The sequence below is a fragment of the Coregonus lavaretus genome (assembly GCF_964263955.1).
Source record: "Coregonus lavaretus genome assembly, chromosome: 20".
Lineage (NCBI taxonomy): Eukaryota > Metazoa > Chordata > Actinopteri > Salmoniformes > Salmonidae > Coregonus > Coregonus lavaretus.
The window spans coordinates 29,963,728-29,987,172 of NC_140007.1; the positions used below are offsets into that span (position 1 = coordinate 29,963,728).

General features: G+C 41.6%; 1 protein-coding gene across 1 annotated transcript; it reads right to left on the reverse strand.

The window, feature by feature from the left end:
• Window positions 1–1,717: 1,717 nt before the first annotated feature.
• Window positions 1,718–21,136, reverse strand: LOC311148304 (dnaJ homolog subfamily C member 11-like). The gene is made up of 16 exons (XM_084185224.1): window positions 21,027–21,136; window positions 20,248–20,377; window positions 20,012–20,085; window positions 19,764–19,865; window positions 19,545–19,673; window positions 19,304–19,426; window positions 19,045–19,118; window positions 15,579–15,768; window positions 15,379–15,464; window positions 15,109–15,225; window positions 3,548–3,703; window positions 3,231–3,300; window positions 2,980–3,037; window positions 2,721–2,863; window positions 2,334–2,463; window positions 1,718–2,194 (listed from the first exon to the last, which is right to left on the reverse strand). The coding sequence occupies exons 1-16, from the start codon at window positions 21,096–21,098 to the stop codon at window positions 2,169–2,171; spliced, it is 1,680 nt and encodes a 559-aa protein (XP_084041350.1). The 5' UTR covers window positions 21,099–21,136; the 3' UTR covers window positions 1,718–2,168.
• Window positions 21,137–23,445: the final 2,309 nt, after the last annotated feature.

A 23,445-nucleotide genomic window follows, 5' to 3' on the forward strand; every position in this document is an offset into this window, starting at 1 on the left:
ACTTTTGAATGCTGGCGGTGCTTTCACTCTAGTGGTAGCATGAGACGGAGTCTACAACCCACACAAGTGGTTCAGGTAGTGCAGCTCATCCAGGATGGCACATCAATGCGAGCTGTGGCAAGAAGGTTTGCTGTGTCTGTCAGTGTAGTGTCCAGAGCATGGATGCGCTACCAGGAGACAGGCCAGTACATCAGGAGACGTGGAGGAGGCCGTAGGAGGGCAACAACCCAGCAGCAGGACTGCTACCTCCGCCTTTGTGCAAGGAGGAGCAGGAGGAGCACTGCCAGAGCCCTGCAAAATGACCTCCAGCAGGCCACAAATGTGCATGTGTCTGCTCAAACGGTCAGAAACAGACTCCATGAGGGTGGTATGAGGGCCCGACGTCCACAGGTGGGGGTTGTGCTTACAGCCCAACACCGTGCAGGACGTTTGGCATTTGCCAGAGAACACCAAGATTGGCAAATTCGCCACTGGCACCCTGTGCAGATGAAAGCAGGTTCACACTGAGCACATGTGACAGACGTGACAGAGTCTGGAGACGCCGTGGAGAATGTTCTGCTGCCTGCAACATCCTCCAGCATGACCGGTTTGGCGGTGGGTCAGTCATGGTGTGGGGTGGCATTTCTTTGGGGGGCCGCTCAGCCCTCCATGTGCTCGCCAGAGGTAGCCTGACTGCCATTAGGTACCGAGATGGGTTCCTCCTAATGTAAGACAATGCTAGACCTCATGTGGCTGGAGTGTGTCAGCAGTTCCTGCAAGAGGAAGGCATTGATGCTATGGACTGGCCCGCCCGTTCCCCAGACCTGATTCCAATTGAGCACATCTGGGACATCATGTCTCGCTCCATCCACCAACGCCACGTTGCACCACAGACTGTCCAGGAGTTGGCGCCACCTCATCAGGAGCATGCCCAGGCGTTGTAGGGAGGTCATACAGGCACGTGGAGGCCACACACACTACTGAGCCTCATTTTGACTTGTTTTAAGGACATTACATCAAAGTTGGATCAGCCTGTAGTGTGGTTTTCCACTTTAATTTTGAGGGTGACTCCAAATCCAGACCTCCATGGGTTGATACATTTGATTTCCATTGATAATTTTTGTGTGATTTTGTTGTCAGCACATTCAACTATGTAAAGAAAAAAGTATTTAATAAGATTATTTCATTCATTCAGATCTAGGATGTGTTATTTTAGTGTTCCCTTTATTTTTTTGAGCAGTGTATATAAAATGGCATTTCATGAACACATTATTTTTCCTAATATATTCCCATCTGTCAAGTTACCCTAAAACTTGGGACTACAGTGAATTAGTTGTAAATGTCAACAATAAACCACTCAAATTACATAACTGAACATAGGCCTACACCTGGTCCCTGTTATTTTCTGTACTTCCAAGTACAGTATTTCATGTTATCAGAGTGTGATTTTATACTGCATGAGAAGGAAGATAGGTCAGTGAATAGTACAAGGCTGACTGTCAGGCACAGCACACCCAGATGACATAGGCTTATTGGGCAATCATGTCAGTAGATCCATTGATCTCTTGACAGCACAAACCATACAAAAGGTGGGGTACACTTCCAATCATCTTTGGGTTTATCTTTTGACAAATATTTGATCATTTTGTACAAATGTGCAGGCCAATAATCCTTATACTCGTATCATTATTTACATTTCAGAAAGGCCATTAGTTAGTTTAATAAAAAATGAGGTTAATATTGTTTCAAGCTCAATTTCCCAAATGGATTATTGCAGCTTGGAAAATATTGACTTTAATAATATGGCATATACAGAGGTGCATTCATACCTTCAAGAGGGTCACATAGGCACTGCAGTGTTAGTACAGTACTGAGTCCGACATTACAAGCCATACCTGAAAGGGGAGTACTTTAAAAATCCATAGACTACTAAAGGCTGAGGAAAGCGAGATTATGACCATCCCATTTTCTGAGTGAATTTAGACAGACTGAATTTAATTCAAAAGGGCAACCCCTGCTGAGTAAGTTTCTGACATGTCTCCTCATCTGCATAATTAGATAGACAACATAATGAGGGTGGATATGCATGACTTTTTAGGGCACAATGAGTAAATACGAGTCTGTCCATCCATTGTCAAACTATCAGTTGAATGTTGTGTCATGTCCCATTTGGTCCAGAAAATAGGCTCCTAGGTGTCAGCATCAATCCTGTGAGCTGCATGAGGTAAAAAAGAAATAACAAAATCAAGAACAAATCTATGAAACACATTCAATTGAAAATCTTGAATACAAATACACTATTTTAAGAAATGTAACTGATTTAGTTGAGCAGACACATTGGTAAGGCTACCTACATTGTTTTGGTATCCTGAGTGCTTCCCCGTCAGGGGAGAGGACTTGATGCATCACTCCCCGGAACTGATACAGGACTTTCAGGCTCTTCTCCTCTCCCACACAGGGGTCATAGAACCCAGGTAGTCCAGTCTGGGAGAACACAATAACAACATCAGTCATCACAGACCTGTCAACATTACTTTCTAAGCCTAAGGCGGTTTATAGTTTCAAGGTGAGTTTCTGTAACCACACAATTGCAGTAGCATTATCAGTACCATGATCAGCATCATACTCTGAAAAATTTGAATTGACAAATTACTCAACTGACATTTAGCAAAAAAAGGGAATTTATGTATTCAGCTATTCAGGGCAACTGAGCTATGTTAGTCCAGTAACTAGCTGTATACCTTTGTAGCCTCTGTGAGGATGAGCTTGGAGTCCTTCACCAGGCATTGCAGTGGAACAGACACATCAATGACCTTTGCCCTCTCATGCCTCCGACTGTTGTCGGTCACAAACTTGCCGTACCAAGCGTTGAGGATGATGAGACCTGATCCAGGAAATAACATCCCGTCAGCATGTTGAGTCAATCAACTAGTTTTATATATTTTCTAATGTCTTCTTATACTGATCACTTCTGGTGCTGACAGAATCCCATTTACTTACCCATTCTGGATTCCTCAGTTTCAATGATCCTGCGCACAGACTCCTGCATTAGCAAAACCTTCAGAAGGAAAGAGAGATGTCAGATCAAGTTGCTAAAATTCACACACAAAAAAAGAGACCAATAGAGCATCTACTCCTAGTGTTTTAATCATGTGTAAGAAATGTGTGTTTGCTTGACACCAATATACATTATGTACGTCTATGAGGAGACATTGTTTCTGTATGTCTATAAGGAAACATTGTGCACTCACAGCAGATTCTGCCTCCTGCCTTTTCCTAGCAATGTCTGAGGCTGAACTCTCCCGGTGCTTCTCCAGGTCCCTATACAGTGGAGAAGAATAATGGAATAATTAGCAGAGCTTCCCAAGATTTCATTGCATGCAATTTGTTTACTACTACTTCTATAGTAAAGCCAAGCTAGGAAGCTGTAAGGCCATCACACACTATCCATTCTGTGTTTTATGTAGGTTGACAGAATGCAGTATGTATGTACGCATTTTGACCTGTTGAAATACTGTCAGAGTGACACAGACTTTAACATTAACTGTAGATAAGTGGGCAGTCTTACTGTTCCTGCTGGAGATGCACGTAGGGCCTGATGATGAGTCTCTGGATAGCGAGGTAGAAGAGGAGCGGTCCAACCGTGGCGTAGAACACTGCACTGGGCAGGAGCTGGTCAGTCAGATGGATGGGGAAGAAATAGGTCTGGCTGGCTCGGTTCAGCCTGCACAAATAAGATGCATCATCAAAAACCATGTTTCCATCCAACCATTTTTATGAGAGTTAAATAACTGTTGGGTAAAGAAAAACACGACAGGCCTGATGGAAATAGTATAATTGTTGGTAAACGTTGTAAATGTTGACAGAACTAAATACGCTAGCCAGCTGTGGATATGTTGTTGTTGTTGGTGAAATAGATCATGCGACAAATGGCAGTGGAAATGTTTTCTTGTGCATTTGGTGATAGAATAAACATAATGTCGCAGTAAACTTGCAGTCACCCTTAGCAATGTTGTGGGCTCCTCCCACTACGACTTGGAAAAGCATGTAGAGTTTATTAAGCTGTATATGAAATAAGTACTGATGAACTTCACAGGGTGGTGAAAGTGCACGGTGATGGGCTTGATGTTCCTTTCCAATAAATATCGGGGGTCTTCATTTGTATACTGGTGACATGATGATCGCTGCTTGGCTGCCAATTGACATTATCTTGCTGTTATCCATAATCTCATCATGTTCCCTCTTCACTGTATCTGCAAACCGTTGGCTAGAGTGCACGTACCAAGACCAGAGCAGGCAAATTTGCTGTTTATCGCAGACAGACGTTTTGTGCCAAAACCATCGACAGAGTTGGGATGGAAACAGAGAGAGCTGTTTTTTATTTGGTAAATGAAAAGTTACACGACAAAGCTTTTATGTGCACTACGTCATTACGCACAGCCTTTTATTCACAAGAAGCCAGTTTGATGGAAACACACCGCTGTAGATAAAATGTATATCTATTTGTGAGAATATTAGAATATTCGCTTGAAAATCTTTTGACAGATTTATGGAAACGTAGCTAATGACTGAGCAGTCTCAACAGAAAACATGTAACTTATCAGACGGTCTTATTCAGAACAAATGGGTCGTTCTTGAATTGCGGTGGCATTCGAGTCCCTCGCCGTTGCAACCATGAAAAACACTTAAAAATTACAAATAGTTATACAGTGCATTTGGAAAGTATTCAGCCCCCTTCACTTTTTCCACATTTTGTCACGTTACAGCCTTATTCTAAAATTGATTAAATTGTTTTTTCCCCCCCCATTAGTAATCTACACACAATACCCCATAACGACAAAGCAAAAACGGGTTTTTAGAAATGTTTGCAAATGTATTAAAAATAAAAAAACATACCTTATTTACATAAGTATTCAGACCCTTTGCTTTGAGACTCAAAATTGAGCTCAGGTACATCCTGTTTCCATTGATCATCCTTGAGGTGGCAGCATGCTGTGGGGAAGTTTTTTAGCGGCAGGGACTGGGAGACTAGTCAGGCTTGAGGGAAAGATGAATGGAGCAAAGTACAGAGATCCTTGATGAAAACCTGCTCCAGAGCGCTCAGGACCTCAGACTGGGGCGAAGGTTCACCTTCCAACAGGACTATCACCCTTAGCACACAGCCAAGACAATGCAGGAGTGGCTTCGGGACAAGTCTCTGAATGTCCTTGTGTGGCCCAGCTAGAGCCCGGACTTGAACCCAATCGAACATCTCTGTAGAGACACTCCCCATCCAACCTGACAGAGCTTGAGAGGCTCTGCAGAGAAGAATGGGAGAAACTCCCCAAATACAGGTGTGCCATGCTTGTAGCGTCATACCCAAGAAGACTTGAGCCTGTAATCGCTGCCAAAGGTGCTTCAACAAAGTACTGAGTAAAGGGTCTGAATACTAATGTAAATGTGAAATCCGTTTTTTATATTTAATAAATTAGCAAACATTTCTAAAAACCTGTTTTTGCTTTGTCATTATGGGGTATTGTGTGTAGATTGATGAGGGAAAAAAACTATTGAATCAATTTCAGAATAAAGCTGTAACGTAACAAAATTTGGAAAAAGTCAAGGGGTCTGAATACTTTCCGAATGCACTGTATAGACAGGTGTGTGCCCTTCCAAATCATGTCCAATCAATTTACCACAGGTGGACTCCAATCAAGTTGTAGAAACATCAAGGATGATCAATGGAAACAGGATGCACCTGAGCTCAATTTCGAGTCTCATAGCAAAGGGTCTGAATACTTATGTAAATAAGGTATCTGTTTTTATTTTTAATACATCTGCAAACATTTCTAAAAACCTGTTTTCGCTTTGTCATTATGGGGTATTGTGTGTAGATTGATGAGGGAAAAAAATAATTGAATCAATTTCAGAATAAGGCTGCAACGTAACAACATTTGGAAAAAGTGAAGGCGGCTGAATAGTTTCCAAATGCACTGTACATCATACATGCTTTTGTTCATATTGAACTACACTATCAGTCAAATATGTAGACACCTACTCATTCAAGGGTTTTTCTTTATTTTTACATTGTAGAATAATAGTGAAGACATCAAAACTATGAAATAACACATATGGAATCATGTAGTAACCAAAAAAGTGTTAAACAAATCAAAATATATTTTACATTCGAGATTCTTCAAATAGCCCCCCTTTGCCTTGATGACAGCTTTGCACACTCTTGGCATTCTTTTTTGGTTACTACATGATTCCATATGTGTTATTTCATAGTTTTGATGTCTTCACTATTATTCTACAATGTAGAAAAAAAGAGTATAACAAATAAAAACCCTTGAATGAGTAGTTGTGTCCAAACCTTTGACTGGTAGTGTATATATAATTTTATATTGTTTGTTTAATCTCTCAAAGCTGTGATTGAGAATAGTCTATGCCTATAGACTGATTTTCATTCTTGTTCTTTTTGAAAGCGGCAATTTTAGGACACCTTAGCCTATTAGAATATTTGGGAAATAGGCTACTGTTCATAACTTTAACTTGTCGTAAAGCTTTTATGATAGGTCTAAGAGGATTGACCATTTGGTTTTCAACCTCGCATGGAGGGATTCTCTCACCCCGCACAGATTATTTCTTTCAATTTTGAGATGGAACTCCGTTACATTCATTCATTGTTTGATCAGGAGAAAGCATGCAGGGTTCTACTCTAACCTTTTCAGTTGGTGGCACTAGCACGATTTGGTCACACCAATTTTTCTATAACTTGATAATGACCTGGCCTGTGTCCTATAATGTGGCCGCATTCCATACAAAACCAGGCTAATGATGACTAGCCATCTTTTAAATTAGCATGCCCTTGTGTTCTTACATTGATTTGGATGGATTTACTGTAACCACAAAGAAAATACTTAATCATAATAATAGTGCAAAATGTATTTATTGCAGATTTCAAAGAGCCATGTGTTCTTTTACATTTACATTTTAGTCATTTAGCAGACGCTCTTATCCAGAGCGACTTACGGTTAGTGAGTGCATACATTATTATTATTCTTTTTTTTCCCATACCCCCCGTGGGAATCGAACCCACAACCCTGGCGTTGCAAACGCCATGCTCTACCAACTGAGCTACATCCCTGCCAGCCATTCCCTCCCCTACCCTGGACGACGCTGGGCCAATTGTGCGCAGCCCCATGGGTCTCCCGGTCGCGGCCGGCTACGACAGAGCCTGGATTCGAACCAGGATCTCTAGTGGCACAGCTAGCACTGCGATGCAGTGCCTTAGACCACTGCGCCACTCGGGAGATTTCACTTCTCTGTGAAATCCTCTAGAGGGCAGAATTGGAAACTATACTTGATACCAAAATGATACAGTGGCAACAAAACAAAAAAAGCGGAGAGAATGACTGTGATTTGCCCCAGTTTTTCGATAGAACATCCACTTTTGTTGTTTTTCTAAATCCACAACAATGCTTAAACCAAATCAGGGGAACATTTTCAGGTCTGGCAAAAATCACTTTTTTGTGTAGTTACCCTTTAATTCAGGTGTGCACCAGCCAGACCGCTGTGTTTGGCTACAGGTGTTTCTGTAGCACACTTGTGATGGCGTTTTCAAACAAATGGCCACTGGATTGATGTAATCATGATTCTCCAGGAAGGCTACTTTGTAGTTACCTGGCAAAGTTTTTTGAAGAAGGCACGTTGGTGGTTTCTTATCCAATAAATGACTGGGAGTTTATACATAGAGTGTGCGACTCTCTTTATTTGTTTTTATAGCTTACAGTTTATTCACCGTTAGTCAGCATCTCTACACTAAATAATGTTCTCTGGGTGTGCGCCAGCTCATGCTTTTTATATTTTTTATTCTAAAATGCAATTTGGAGAACAGCAAAAACAAGCAACATTTCCTCCAGCCATTATCACCTTGTTGCTGTAGTTTCATTCACCTCAGTCAATAGGGGACTTAACATTCTACAAACACATCTTGCAAGAATTAGATGCCTGCAACACACTAGCTCAGCACCAGGTTTAAAACTCTAGTTTAGTTTCATGTCAAGTCAAACAGCAGTTACTTAGCCAAATAAATCTACTACAACCATCTTTACCTCTGCAATGTGTTGCAAAAAAGTCCCGCTGTTCCATGCAGCTGCGTTGATGGGCTATCCACAGAGAGGAAGAGGCGAAGCGAGAGTTTTCACTCTCGCCAAAATCTGTCCAAAATAAGATAAGCCCAATGCATTTCTATGGGCTTATTTTGGACCTAAGCCAAGTGACCAGGGTTCTGGTCTAGAAGCACGGTTGACTGCTCGTATGGTTTTACTTCGGTACTGCAGTTTAACTGACACCCGGCCCAGAAAGACACGCCACATACAAAAGTCAAATTAGAAAATTCCTAATAAGACACTTTAGTCATCACCTTTGTGCACAAAACATACATTGAATTATTCAAAGAAATGTTGCTGAGGCTAATTTTTTTATTCCATCACTCACAGCTGAAGATGTTAACATTGTATATTCATCCAATGTTTTTGGATAACGTGACGAAGTCGCTGCCCCAGGTGCGCACTGAGTGCTAGTGCGCTTGTGATGTTGGTCCGTATAAAACTGGATGCAACCCGGATATAAACGGTCCATGAATCGGTGTATGCGAGTAGATTACCGTGAAAACAACGGGCGGGCATCTTGGACGTAGACTTCACTTCTTATTATACCTCAGTGACCTAAGCTTGTCACCTGCCTTCCCGCCTTTGGGACAATGACTTCCATTGTTAGGGCGGAGACAAGAGCATCTCGTCATTATATACAGATCTCTGCTCTACTTTAAGCCAGCCAGCCATACAAACATCCTTCCCTCCCGCTCCCAGCCGTCCGCATGGTCCTAAAGTCAGCTCGTTAACACGGTATTTGCCTTTTAAATCGGGATTGGAATGATTTTAGTAGCCTATTTTAAATTATTGGTGTTGATGCCCCTGTGGACAGAGGAATTCAAGCGAACCGAACTCAGACCCCCTCTCAAGATGGTTTCAGTTTGGTTAGCTTTGGGGGCTCTTTTGAGGGGTCTGAGTTCCTTTGAAGTGTTCACACTGGACCAAAAATCTAGCGAAACGCACAGAGTTCACAAAAATACCCAATTGACACCCCTGGCACAAAGTGGTGGACATATAGGCCCTACGCACACCGCACACACAGGGCTCGACATTCAGGTACATTTGCCAGTGGCACACCGGGCCAGTGCCAACTGAAAGCTACTGGCCCAAATGAAAAAAATACTGTCACAATCTGACAGGAAAGCGAATGATGTGTGCATAATTTCAATAGCAGGTGATTTTATAATTCATTTGCGCGCTGAGCAAGTAGCCTATACAGGGTTCATACAGACATTGGCAAGTCAAATTCAAGGACTTTTTCCAAGCAGTTAATTGTAATTTTCAAGGACCTACATTTTATTTTAATTGTTGTAATAGCCTATAGAAGAAAAAAATGTATGCATTACTACTTAAAAAAGAAATAATTGAATAGGCCTACCCAATGGCATTATGCATTGACAGTCACATTTTTACATGTATTTTTTTTTTCAGAATAATGTAGGCATTGCCTGACTAAATAGACAGCCTGCTCCCGACACATACACACTAATGAAGTCTGTCCATGTGGTAGCTAGTCAGTCTCGCCATTTGAGATGTTGAAGAGTTATTGAGGGGTTACTGTTTTAAAACCTTTGCAATGGAACACTTTGTATGGGAAACCAAGTTGAAGCCAATATTCGATGTTGTCTTGCTGATAATAACCGCACCTGGTTTTACCACAACAAGCGCAACACCCTTCAATTGAAATGTGTAGATGAAGGGGAGGATACAGGTTAAATAAGGATTTTTAAGCCTTGAGACAATTGATACTTGGATTGTGTATGTGCCATTGAGGGTGAATGGGGCAGACAAAATACTTAAAGTGCCCTTGAACGACGTATTGTAGTAGGTGCCAGGTGCACAGGTTTGAGTGTGTCAAGAACTTCAACACTGCTGGGTTTTTCATGCTCAACAGTTTCCCGTACGTATCAAGAATGGTCCACCACCCAAAGGATATCCAGCCAACTTGACACAACTGTGGGAAGCATTGGAGTCAACATGGTCCAGCATCCCTGTTGGACGCTTTCTACCTTGGTAGAGTCCATGCCCTGGCGAATTGAGGCTGTTATGAGGGCAAAAGGAGGTGTAACTCAATATTAGGAAGGTGTTCTTCATGTTTTGTACACTCCGTTTATATTGGAGCAGTAGAACTAAATCGGCTAAGATAACTTCAATGACTTTTCAAGGACCAAATAGCCTAGAGGAAATGTCTGATTTTCAAGGTAGGCTATTCTATGATGATTGTAAATACCTGGATTGCATGCACATTCTTGCCTTAGCGTTTACTGGTATTTATAACTTTAAAACATATTTCCTACTACTTCCCTACCAATACCACAGCCAATCTTCTGTAAACTGCTCCATGCAACAACCAGCTGTTTGAGAGCTGCTCTCTCTCTGCCCGACAGATTATAATCTATAACCATGTGTGAAGTGCAGGTGTGATAAATAATCAACATAACGAACAAACAGCTTCGGGAACATCTGTTTTTTTAACCAATATATAGACTAGATTAAAAATAGCATTATTTCAATATTTTCCCACTGACGGGGGTGATCAACTGGCCCGGAGGGTTTCTAAAACCTCCCCACGCTAGCGGGCAGCACGGGTCGAGCCCTGACACACACAGACAGGGGCCTTCCCGTGCCATTGTTGCCTCTTCAGAAAGTTGGTATATTTTTTGCCAATTGCAAATTACTGTTTGAATAAATAAATAAAAGTAAATTGTGAACCAAAAACAAAAATCACTGGCACCCTTGTGACCAATTAAAAATATGTTGCACTGCTAAGTCAAACAGCAAATGTGACTGTCATGCATGGTTCGAACCCTGTCATGCTGCTGCTGCCTATTGAAATCACTGGCCACTTTAAGAAATGGAACACTAGTCACTTTAATAATGTTTACATATCTTGCATTACTCATCTCATACTGTATTCTATTATATTCTACTGTGTCTTAGTCCATGCTGCTCTGTCATTGCTCGTCCATACATTAATATATTCTTAATTCCATTCCTTACTTAGATTTGTGTGTATTGGGTAAATGTTGTGAAATTGTTAGATATTACCTGTTAGATTTTACTGCACTGTCGGAGCTAGAAGCACAAGCATTTCGCTACACCCACAATAACATCTACTAAACACGTGTATGTGACCAATAACATTTGATAAAACTACAAAAAAACATAGCCCAAAGTGATATTCATAGCCTATCAAATGGAGACAGACACACTCAGTGGACAGTTTATTAGGTACACACATCTAGTACCGGTACGGACCCCCTTTGCCTCCAGAACAGCCTGAATTAGTCGGGGAATGGAAACGTTGCTAGGAAAACATTCCCCAAACCATTACACCACCGCCACCAGCCTGTACCGTTGACACCAGGCAGGATGGGGCCATGGACTCATGCTGCTTACACCAAATCCTGACTCAGCCATCAGCATGACTCAACAGGAAATCGGGATTCGTCGGACCAGGCAATGTTTTTCCACTCTTCAAATTGTCCAGTGTTGGTGATCGCATGCCCACTGTAGCCGCCTCTTATTTTTAGCAGATAGTGGAGTGGAACCTGGTGTGGTCGTCTTCTGCAAAAGCCCATCTTTGACAAGGACCAACGATTTGCGTGCTCCGAGATGCTGTTCTGCACACCACTGTTTTCCTGCACAGTTATTTGCCTGTTTGTGGCCCGCCGGTTAGCTTGCACAATTCTTGCCATTCTCTTTCAACCTCTCATCAACAAGCTGTTTTCGCCCATAGGACTGCCGCTGATTGAATGCTTTTTGTTTGTCGCACCATTCTCGGTAAACCCTAGACCAGGGGTATTAAACTCTTACCCTACGAGGTCCGGAGCCTGCTGGTTCTGTTCTACCTGATAATGAATTGTACACACCTGGTGTCCGAGGTCTAATTCAGTCTGTGATTAGAGGGGAACAATGAAAATCTGCAGTGCAACTGGCTTCGAGGTCCAGAGTTGAGTTTGAGGGCCCTAGACACGGTTGTGCGTGAAAAGCCCAGGAGGCGGGCCGTTTCTGAGATCCTGGAACCGGTGCGCCTGGCACCGATGATCATACCACGCACGAAGTCGCTTAGGTCACTTGTTTTGCCCATTCTAATGTTCAATCGAACAGTAACTGATTGCCTCGATGCCTGTCTGCCTGCTTTATATAGCAAGCCATGGCCACGTGACTCACTGTCTGTAGGAGCTAACCATTTTCGTGAAAGGGGAGCCACTGAGTGTATAAGGCCCATGCATCCGACATTTTGCTCTCTGTATAGCCTACATTCCTCTCTTGCGTTCTGTATATAACATTTACTCAAATAGACTAGCAAATAGGAATATGCAACTTAGTTGGAATGTCACTCGTGTGCTGCCTGACTCAGTTCTTTACTGCGCAGCGCCAGTCAAGTTCAAATATGCTAAACCAATGTCTGTCACATCAAGATGTCGTCACCATCTATTATGGCTGTCAATCAACATCGTTACTAAGTGAAATTACTGCACTCTGGCTTTGTTCCTTTGTGTTCTGACTGCAGTTACAACGGTTTGCCTTGGTATTATATCAGGCTCCGAGTTCAAAAATCAAAGCCATTCTTCTCAGTTTTACAGTTTGCATAGTTACTGCTCTTTGCCTTTGTAGGGCAGAGTAGTAGTCACATTTTTGGGGGATTTAGAGATATCTATTATTTTGAACGCTAGAAAGTCAACAAAAGTATTTAATATATTGTAAAGATCAATAAATACAATATATATTTTTTACACCTATAATATGTCCCTAAGTTTTATGTCATTGGTGTTCCCACCTTGAAAATCACTTATTACAAAGATACACAGTACCAGTCAAAGGTTTGGACACACCTACTCATTCAATGACATTTCTTTATTTTTACATTGTAGAATAATAGTGAAGACATCAAAACTATGAAATAACACATATGTAATCATATAGTAACCAAAAAAGTGTTAAACAAATTAAAATATATTTTATATTTGAGATTCTTCAAATAGCCACCCTTTGCCTTGATGACAGCTTTGCACACTCTTGGCATTCTCTCAACCATTCATGAGGTAGTCACCTGGAATGCATTTCAATTAACAGGTATGCCTTGTTAAAAGTTAATTTGTGGAATTTCTTTCCTTCTTAAATGCGTTTGAGCCAATCAGTTGTGTTGTGAGAAGGTAGGGGAGGTGTATATTTGATAAAAGACCAAGTCCATATTATGGAAAGAACAGCTCAAATAAGCAAAGAGAAACGACAGTCCATCATTACTTTAAGATATGAAGGTCAGTCAATAGACATGAAGGTCAGGATAAGTTCATTAGAGTTACCAGCCTCAGAAATTGCAGCCCAAATAAGTTATTCACAGAGTTCAAGTAACAGACACATCTCAACATCAACTCTTTAGAGGAGACTGCGTGAATCAGGCCTTCATGGTCGAATTGCTGCAAAGAAACCACTACTAAAGGACACCAATAATAAGAAGAGACCTGCTTGGGCCAAGAAACACGAGCAATGGACATTAGACCGGTGGAAATCTGTCCTTTGGTCTGATGAGTCCAAATGTGAGATTTTTTGGTTCCAACCACTGTGTCTTTGTGAGAAGCAGAGTAGGTGAACGGATGATCTCCGCTTGTGTAGTTCACACCGTGAAGCATAGAAGAGGTGGTGTGATGGTGTGGGGGTGCTTTGCTGGTGACACTGTCTGTGATTTATTTAGAATTCAAGGCACACTTAACCAGCATGGATACCACAGCATTCTGCAGCGATACGCCATCCCATCTGGTTTGGGCTTAGTGGGACTATCATTTGTTTTTCAACAGGACAATGACCCAACACACCTCCAGGCTGTGTAAGAGCTATTTGACCAAGAAGGAGAGTGATGGAGTGCTGCATCAGATGACCTGGCCTCCACAATCACCCGACCTCAACCCAATTGAGATGGTTTGGGATGAGTTGGACCGCAGAGTGAAGGAAAAGCAGCCAACAAGTGCTCAGCATATGTGAGAACTCCTTCAAGACTGTTGGAAAAGCATTCCAGGTGAAGCTGGTTGAGAGAATGCCAAGAGTGTGCAAAGCTGTCATCAAGGCAAAGGGGGGCTACTTTGAAGAATCTCTAATATAAAATATATTTTGTTTAACACTTTTTTGGTTACTACATGATTCAATATGTGTTATTTCATAGTTTTGATGTCTTCACTATTATTCTACAATGTAGAAAATAGTTAAAATAAAGAAAAACCCTTGAATGAGTAGGTGTGTCCAAACTTTTGACTGGTACTGTAAGGGCCTAGAGCATTCCCTCCAGTGGCAAACTTATCGGAGGAGGGGTATATTTGAAAGAAGATTATTAGCTAATCATGTCATACATTTTAGGATTATTTGGTGTGTCTAAATACAAAGTGTCATTGGTGTTCCTCAATTTAAATGAAGGGAAATTAAATGACCAATGATCAATCATATCACTTCAGTAAATTACTTTCAAAGGGTTAATGACCTTAGCTTTGAGCATCTGTGACCACCATTTTTTTAAAATCCTTAATTACCTAAAATGTGTCTCTGGTGTTACTACTCCTACTGGTGGCACAATGATATAATAATGGTAAAAAAGATATATTTAAAGTCATTAAGCTACCATATTAGTTGATTTAGAATGGTAAGATATACCAAATCAATTTATATACAACAAATCTAGAAAAACATTTTCCAAAATGCCATGCCCAAATGCCACCACAATTCAAGAACAACCCATATGCCTTGTGTGAACATTTACATTTACGTCATTTAGCAGACGCTCTTATCCAGAGCGACTTACAACTACTGTACTGAGATATTTTGGTTAAAAGGAAAACTAACTAGTAAAAGGCATAAGCTGACGAAAAATGTTGTATAGAGGTGCTGATTAAGGGAGAGTAAACTATAAAAAGAAAAAGCTGCACACTAATTATGCTCCCAAACATTTAATTAGTATAGCAACCAATGTTTCGGCACGCCTAGAAGAAAACTGAGCCATACTTACTTTATCTTGAGGGAGACTCCCTGAGGTACTCCTACACTGACGGTCGCCCCGAGGACACTGTGCCGACTGATCTTCCTCTCTGCACCATACTCCACCACTGTCCCAAAAAAGCCAGACCTACAAGACAATGACAGAGACAGTCAGCAAGTCTTCCCATATTGTCACTGGCCTGACCTGATGATTTTTAATAGAGGTTTCAGTTCTAAGATTCAATGGCCTTCATTTACCAAAACGAACAAAGGCTAAAATCTTATCATGAAGTGGACATACTTGATTGAGCCCTTGACTTTGGTCTGGTCGTCATCCTGGAACTTGTACTGGTAGCTCATCATCATGAAGGAGTGAGGGATCCCAAGCTGTGAGGGCCAACAAATACAGTTAGGAGAGGAAATAGAAAACACATCTGCAACAGACAGCAGTCCCTTCTTATACTACAATTGCTGTATATCATTATCCTATGCTGTGCTGACCTGAATGGCGAAGGTGAAGTGGCTGGTCTTGGTGTCCCTGATGATGCTGGTGTTCATGGAGGACTGGGTGCCCCAGCGCCATTGCAGGTAGCCCATGGTGTTCTTGTCCAGGTGCCGAGCCAGCACCGTGGTGCAACCAGGCCGCACGCCCCGGGACGAGAACTGGAGTCCACACTGAGCAGTCACAAAGCTGAAGAATAACAACAGTCATTCCACACAGTGCCTTGCAAAGGTATTCATCTCCCTTGGCGTTTTTCCTATTTTGTTGCATTACATGTACTGGACATACACAAAATAGTCCAAATTGGTGAAGTGAAATGAAAAACATAACTTGTTTCAAAAACTACTAAAAAATAAATAACGGAAAAGTGGTGCGTGCATGAGTATTCACCCCCTTTGCTATGAAGCCCCTAAATAAGATCTGGTGCAACCGATTACCTTCACAAGTCACATAATTAGTTAAATAAAATCCACCTGTGTGCAATCGAAGTGTCACATGATCTCAGTATACAGTGCTATGAAAAAGTATTTGCCCCCTTTCTAATTTTCTCTACTTTTGCATATTTGTGATACTGAATGTTATCAGATCTTCAACCAAAACCTAATATTAGATAAAGGGAACAAATAACACAACAATTACATATTTATTTCATAAACAAAGTTATGCAACACCCAATTCCCCTGTGTGAAAAAGTAATAACTGGTTGTGCCACCTTTAGCTGCAATGACTCCAACCAAATGCTTCCTGTAGTTGTTGATCAGTCTCTCACGTCGCTGTGGAGGAATTCTGGCCCACTCTTCCATGCAGAACTGCTTTAACTCAGTGACGTGTGGGTTTTCAAGCATGAACTGCTAGTTTCAAGTCCTGCCACAACATCTCAATTGGGATTAGGTCTGGACTTTGACTAGGCCATTCCAAAACTTCCAATTTGTTGCTTTTTAGCAATTTTCATATAGACTTGATTGCGTGTCCCCAAGCCATCACACCACCACCACCATGCTTGACCTTTGGTATGATGTTCTTACTGTGGAATGCAGTGTTTGGTTTTAGCCAGGCATAATGGGACCCATCTCGTCCAAAAAGTTGACTCAAGTTTGCCAAAAAGCACCTGGATGATCATCAAGACTCTTGGAAGAACGTTCTATGGACAGATGATTCAAAAGTATAATTTTTTGGACGACATGGTTCTAGTAATGCCTGGCGAAAACCAAACCAAACTCCACAGTAAGAACATCATACCAAAGGTCAAGCATGGTGGTGGTGGTGTGATGGTTTGGGGATGCTTTGCTGCCTCAGGACCTGGACGACTTGCCTTAATAGAAGGAACCATGAATTCTGCTCGGTATCAGAGAATTCTACAGGAGAATGTCAGACCATCCGTCTGTGAGCTGAAGCTGAAGCGCAGCTGGGTCATGCAGCAAGACAATGATCCAAAACACACAATCAAGTCTACATGAAAATTGCTAAAAAGCAACAAATTGGAAGTTTTGGAATGGCCTAGTCAAAGTCCAGACCTAATCCCAATTGAGATGTTGTGGCAGGACTTGAAACGAGCAGCTCATGCTTGAAAACCCACACATCACTGAGTTAAAGCAGTTCTGCATGGAAGAGTGGGCCAAAATTCCTCCACAGCGACGTGAGAGACTGATCAACAACTACAGAAAGCATTTGGTTGGAGTCATTGCAGCTAAAGGTGGCACAACCAGTTATTGAGTGTAAGGGGGCAATTACTTTTTCACACAGGGGAATTGGGTGTTGCATAACTTTGTTTATGAAATAAATATGTAATTGTTGTGTTATTTGTTCACTTATGTTCCCTTTATCTAATATTAGGTTTTGGTTGAAGATCTGATAACATTCAGTATCACAAATTTGCAAAAGTAGAGAAAATTAGAAAGGGGTCAAATACTTTTTCATTGCACTGTATATACACCTGTTCTGAAATGCCCCAGAGTCTGCAACACCACTAAGCAAGGGGCACCACCAAGCAAGCGGCACCATGAAGACCAAGGAGCGGCAGGTAGCTTAGTGGGTAAGAGCGTTGTGCCAGTAACCGAAAGGTCGCTGGTTCTAATCCCCGAGCCGACTAGGTGAAAAATCTGACGATGTGCCATTAAGCAAGGCACTTAACCCTAATTGCTCCTGTAAGTCGGTCTGGATAAGAGCGTCTGCTAAATGACTAAAATGTAAAATTTAAATGTAAGGAGCTCTCCAAACAGGTCAGGGACAAAGTTGAGGAGAAGTACAGCTCAGGGTTGGGTTATAAAAAAATATCCGAAACTTTGAACATCCCACGGAGCACCATTAAATCCATTATTAAAAAATTGAAAGAATATGGCACCACAACAAACCTGCCAAGAGAGGGCCGCTCACCAAAACTCACGGACCAGGCAAGGAGGGCATTAATCAGAGAGGCAACAAAGAGACCAAAGATAACCCTGAAGGAGCTGCAAAGCTCCACAGCGGAGATTGGAGTATCTGTCCATAGAAACACTTTAAGCCGTACACTCCACAGAGCTGGGCTTTACGGAAGAGTGGCCAGAAAAAAAGCCATTGCTTAACGAAAAAAATAAGCAAACACGTTTAGTGTTCGCCAAAAGGCATGTGGGAGACTCCCCAAACATATGGAAGAAGGTACTCTGGTCAGATGAGACTAAATTTGAGCTTTTTGGCCATCAAGGAAAACGCTATGTCTGGCGCAAACCCATCACCCCGAGAACACCATGTTTTTCAATGGCAGGAAACTGGTCAGAATTGACTGGGAAACTGGTCAGAATTGAAGGAATGATGGATGGCGCTAAATACAGGGAAGTTCTTGAGGGAAACCTGTTTTAGTCTTCCAGAGATTGAGACTGGGACGGAGGTTCACCTTCCAGCAGGACAATGACCCTAAGCATACTGCTAAAGCAACACTCGAATGGTTTCAGGGGAAACATTTAAATGTCTTGGAATGGCCTAGTCAAAGCCCAGACCTCAATCCAATTGAGAATCTGTGGATGACTTAAAGATTGCTGTACACCAGAGGAACCCATCCAACTTGAAGGAGCAGTTTTGCCTTGAAGAATTGGCAAAAATCCCAGTGGCTAGATGTGCCAAGCTTATAGAGACATACCCCAAGATACTTGAAGCTGTAATTGCTGCAAAAGATGGCTCTACAAAGTATTGACTTTGGCGGGGTGAATAGTTATGCACACTCAAGTTCTGTTTTTTTGTCTTATTTCTTGTTTGTTTCACAATAAAAAATATGTTGCATCTTCAAAGTAGTAGGCATGTTGTGTAAATCAAATGATACAACCCCCCCCAAAATCCATTTTAATTCCAGGTTGTAAGGCAACAAAATAGGAAAAATGCCAAGGGGGGTGAATACTTTCGCAAGCCACTGTATGTCTTTTCTGATTCAAGTAAAGCCCAAACACAATGGGATGCAGCTTAACAGATTTCAAATGTCCTGGAATCTTGACTTACCAGCGAGCGGTGAGGTTGCGGAATATCTTCATTCCTAAGAGGGGCCCGTGTGTGTCTCCTGCCCCAAACTCTACCTGGGTAGGTACGCAAATATATAACCTCTCACATTGGACTACTCAGTGTAAAATAGAACACAAATGTGATAATTGTTTGTTTTATGTAGTGTATGTGTGTGAGCATTTGAAAGCACTAGCCTACAGTGTGTGTGTGTGTGATAGATATGTAGGTAGAAATTGTAAATGATTGAGTGGTTCCTGACCTCCCCCCATCCCTTAGCAGAAGTGACTCTTCGTAGTGCCAGGTTAATGTTTCCTCCTCCGTTTCCGTTGTGGGTTGATAGGGAGCCAGAGAGAACAGCTGTGTCTGTGGTGGTGAGAGGGGCCTGCAGTAGGTAACAAATAACAATACTCCTGATTATCCAATGTGATGGTCCATAAGCCATACTTTTACCCACTGTGACATTGCCCCATTTTGAAACACATTTCAAGCTTTTCTATTACCTCTATGGATTGTGATATGTGCATCTTGTTGATCTCAACATGTGAGAAGCCCCCTCCAGGCAAATCATCGTAATCCTCCTCATAGCGATCAAAGAGGTCTGTGGCATCTACACCCACACTGATCATCCCCTGAATGAGACACAGTCATATCAATAAATGATCATACTACAGCAGGGTTTCAGTCCTGTAGTCATTAATACATTAGCAACACACACAAACCTTGGGATTGGTCCTCTGCTGTAGCCGTCTCTCCTCCCTCTCTCTCTGCAAACGCTCAAACTCCTCTCGGATCTCTACTGGTGTTCTTTTTCTCTCCACCACCTGGAATCAGTATACCATTTGAGCCATTGCTGCCTGATGATCAGCGACACTTATTAGCTTGACAATGAAAATATATAGTACTTCTTCCTGCCACAGTAGCCTATGTATGTTATAAATGCAAGCCTAAGAGAAACTGCTGGACTAACCTCCCATCCTTCAACATCCAGCCCTCTCTTGCCATAGATGTCATAGATGGCTCGTAACTGTGGGTCACTGAGGACTACAGGGAGAAACATGTAACTGATCAGTTTCAATGAACGCTACACATGTATACAATCCTGAGCAGAGACAATAATAGGCAAGTTAAGCTAAATGTTCAGCTGAAACAGAGCAAAACCATAATCGTAAATGACATGAAGTCACAGTTTAAGATTAATCTTACCCTTATAAGCTTGATGCACTAGGTTAAAGAGTTGTTCCGCCTGCCTCTTTAATTCAGGGTCTCGGTGCTTGTCTGGGTGGTAGAGCATGCACAGTCGCCTGTATGATCCCTTCAGCTCCTCCTGTGTCGCCTAATGGATGAACAGAAGAAAACGTGAGAACTTCAACTTACTTGTGAGAAAGTACAAGTTAGTTAATATGATTCCACTTACAGTTATGCAAAGTCACTAAGTTCAGTGCCGTGTTGCCTTGGCTTCTTTGACATTGCAAGTAGACATATACATCTTTACACCAAATGTTTCGACAGTGACGACACCTAACATTACATGTTGCACTTGAGGCCTAACTACGACATGTGGCAAGCCAAGCAGCTAGTCTTTGCTTGGCAGACTCAAACTTGCATGCATGGGAAAGCTGGCTATTTATCTCGGCTACCCAGAACAAAACCTCTCGTGAGCAGTGACTTCCTGCCAGCTACTGGATTTGGTTCTAGTGGGGAGAGCTGGGATGTTTGGCTTCTGGTGCCAGGGCGCATCCTCTTTGTTAGCCGCACATTCTATAACAGAAGTTAGGCCAGCCACATTTTACCCAAAAGTCCGAAATCAATGATAAGCGAGGGTCAACTGACTCACTTAGCTAGCTAGCTTAGCTGGCTAGCAAAACCGGACGCCGCTTCAATTTGTTCCAGAAAACTTTGACAAATTCATCAAACCAACTATGAAAACACTTCTCAAAAACATCCACACAAACACATCCGAACAGGATCCAAACATGCACTACCTCTCTTCTGACATTAAGTAAAGAATAGTAATCATTGTTGTCGATTTCATCGTCTTCCAAGGCCGGCGCCATGTTTACAACCTTTCATCCCCACTTCCGCTCTGTCTGTCTCTGTGCAACAAATGGTGAAACACTACCACTGTTGTCACCTTGTGGACTGGATGTCTTTATCAAGCGCGCCTATAAACATTTTTGACAGCGTCAAAAACTAGCGCACCAGAAATATTAGAAAGAACGTTTAATCGTGCAAGTTAGGCTATATAAATCAATTTCATCCATAATGTGTCTCAAATGGGCGTTTTAGAACATGTCCTAGAGTTCACTAACAAAATAGTGCCTAGTCCTATGTGAAGGTGTTCAGTTAAAAATCGCAACAAAAAATATGTATTGCTATTTTTGTAGGCTATTTGGCAACTGCTTAAATAATTGGGTAGACCTAATGGGCGTAATGCATGACAGCTTGCTTTACATGACAGATTTGTGAAAACTCACACTTTGTCTGCCTGCCCTTGTTACAATGTTACAAAGTTGTTAAATGACTCATACATTACACAATTCCGTGTGATAATAAACTTGATTACAGCCAAATGAAATAATTGGGTAAAGAAAAATAGCTACTATATTCAGTGCATTCTGCACATTATGATTATTCTCACCCCCTTCAAATAAAATCGTGTGCTTTTTCCTTATTTTTCATCCTTTTTTCGGAATAAAAATGTCAGTGTCTGTCTTGTACTTCTGAATAGTGACTTCAGGGCTTAGATTTTTGCACAGTGGTATTTGCACAGTTTGCTATACTGCTGTGCAAGCGTGTAGATAGGGCGCTGCGCTGTGACATCATCTGCCTTCTTAATGGAGCTGTCTTTTCAGCACCCCTTCGTCTGGGCCCGTCTCTAGCAGAGCCACACATTAAGGTTGTAATTCAAGTGGTAGTGCTACAGAAAAAGGATGGTGCATGTCTATCAATTAGCCTATAAAACACTTGTATCTAAGAGCGTCTGCTAAATGACTAAAATGTAAATGTAAATGTGTTGCATAAGCTAAATGGTTGACTTTATTGTATTTAGCCAAATCTTAGCAATATACATTTCAATCTGACATAGACTATGACTTCATGCCCAATTCCAAATATTGTCTCAACATAACAGTTCACCACATCAGATTTTGCTTCGAGTAGGCTGACCACTAATTGTTAGTCCATTCCAAAACCGATTGGCAGATTTCTGTTCGAGGTGTCCTTAAATAATACCTTTTGGCCAATGACGTGTTCTGGTAGTTGCATTGGATGGGTATTTTTCTTGATGTCACTTGTTATTCCAGAGTTTCACTGTCAGTCATTGCCACACAACCAATGGTAAGTTTGCATTGGCTGGACTCGCTGCTGCTCCTCGAGTCCCTCCTCGTGCTGTCCTCGCCGCGTGCACGCGCGTGGTACCCACGGTCGTGAGGAGGAGGAGGATGTTGCGCGCGAAGGGGAAATGGCTGCCGAAAACAAGCCGGAAGGTAAGAGAGATATAATGGGATTAATTTACCAGTATGACAACTATGTGATATACAATATTATAAAGTCAGACTATGGTGACATACATGATGAGAGACGTGGAGTTTTTAAAAGAATCGCACTCTTATATTTCTTCCGAAATACTAGGCAGCTAAACGTGGAGACAACATTACCTAGCCAGCTAATATCAGCTAGCTTTCTAGCCAGTAATGCCCATCATAGCATACACATGATAAGAACAAGGAGACAAAATAGCCAGCATGATCAAAGAACCGAATTGAAGAATCGTATTTTATTCTAGATTCAGTTCAGTGAAGCAGCAAGCTAAGTAGTTTACAACCAAGCTAAGTTAATGACAACATGTCATTGCCATCGACCAACTTCTCTTATATTTATCCAGCTTTGAAAATTGTGTTTTTATTATATAAATGCAAGCAAGCTATTACATAGGCTATTTGACATGGCACAGCTCTAAGTTAACATCCTATGTATCAAACGTTGGATTGTAGTTTAGTTTCTTTCAAATGCATTTCAGCCATCCTGTGACCATGTCTGGTTACAAAAATGCTTGCTTGCAAGTCCTGGACAATTTTTATTTATTTACTCGACCAGTCCACCCGTTCGTTGGTTGAGGCTCCTGTACTACTCTAATTTCAAGTGGGATTTTGACTGGTGTCGATGTTACAGAGACCATCATATTATATTATTGCTCAGTTAAAAGTGGTCTTATAATAATTTCGATGTTTGATATAGCTATCAAATATATTTTAAAGCTAGGATGTTGTACCATACACAGCTTTGGAATTGAATGCCACCAGATGTGTTTAAATAAAAAAATGAAGAGTAAGATTCTAAAGAGCGTTTTTATTTTCTCTTAGCCAGAAAGTGTAGTTTATCTTTCTTTATAAGGCATCATCT

Excerpts from the sequence above, each read along its gene's own strand:
- LOC311148304 (XM_084185224.1), bottom strand. The coding sequence starts at position 21,098 with ATGGCGCCGGCCTTGGAAGACGATGAAATCGACAACAATGATTACTAT. Across the intron at positions 19,866-20,011 it reads TGGATGTTGAAGGATGGGAG|GTGGTGGAGAGAAAAAGAAC; the intron begins GTTAGTCCAGCA and ends TACTGATTCCAG. Across the intron at positions 3,038-3,230 it reads GGCAGGAGGCAGAATCTGCT|GTTTTGCTAATGCAGGAGTC; the intron begins GTGAGTGCACAA and ends TTCCTTCTGAAG.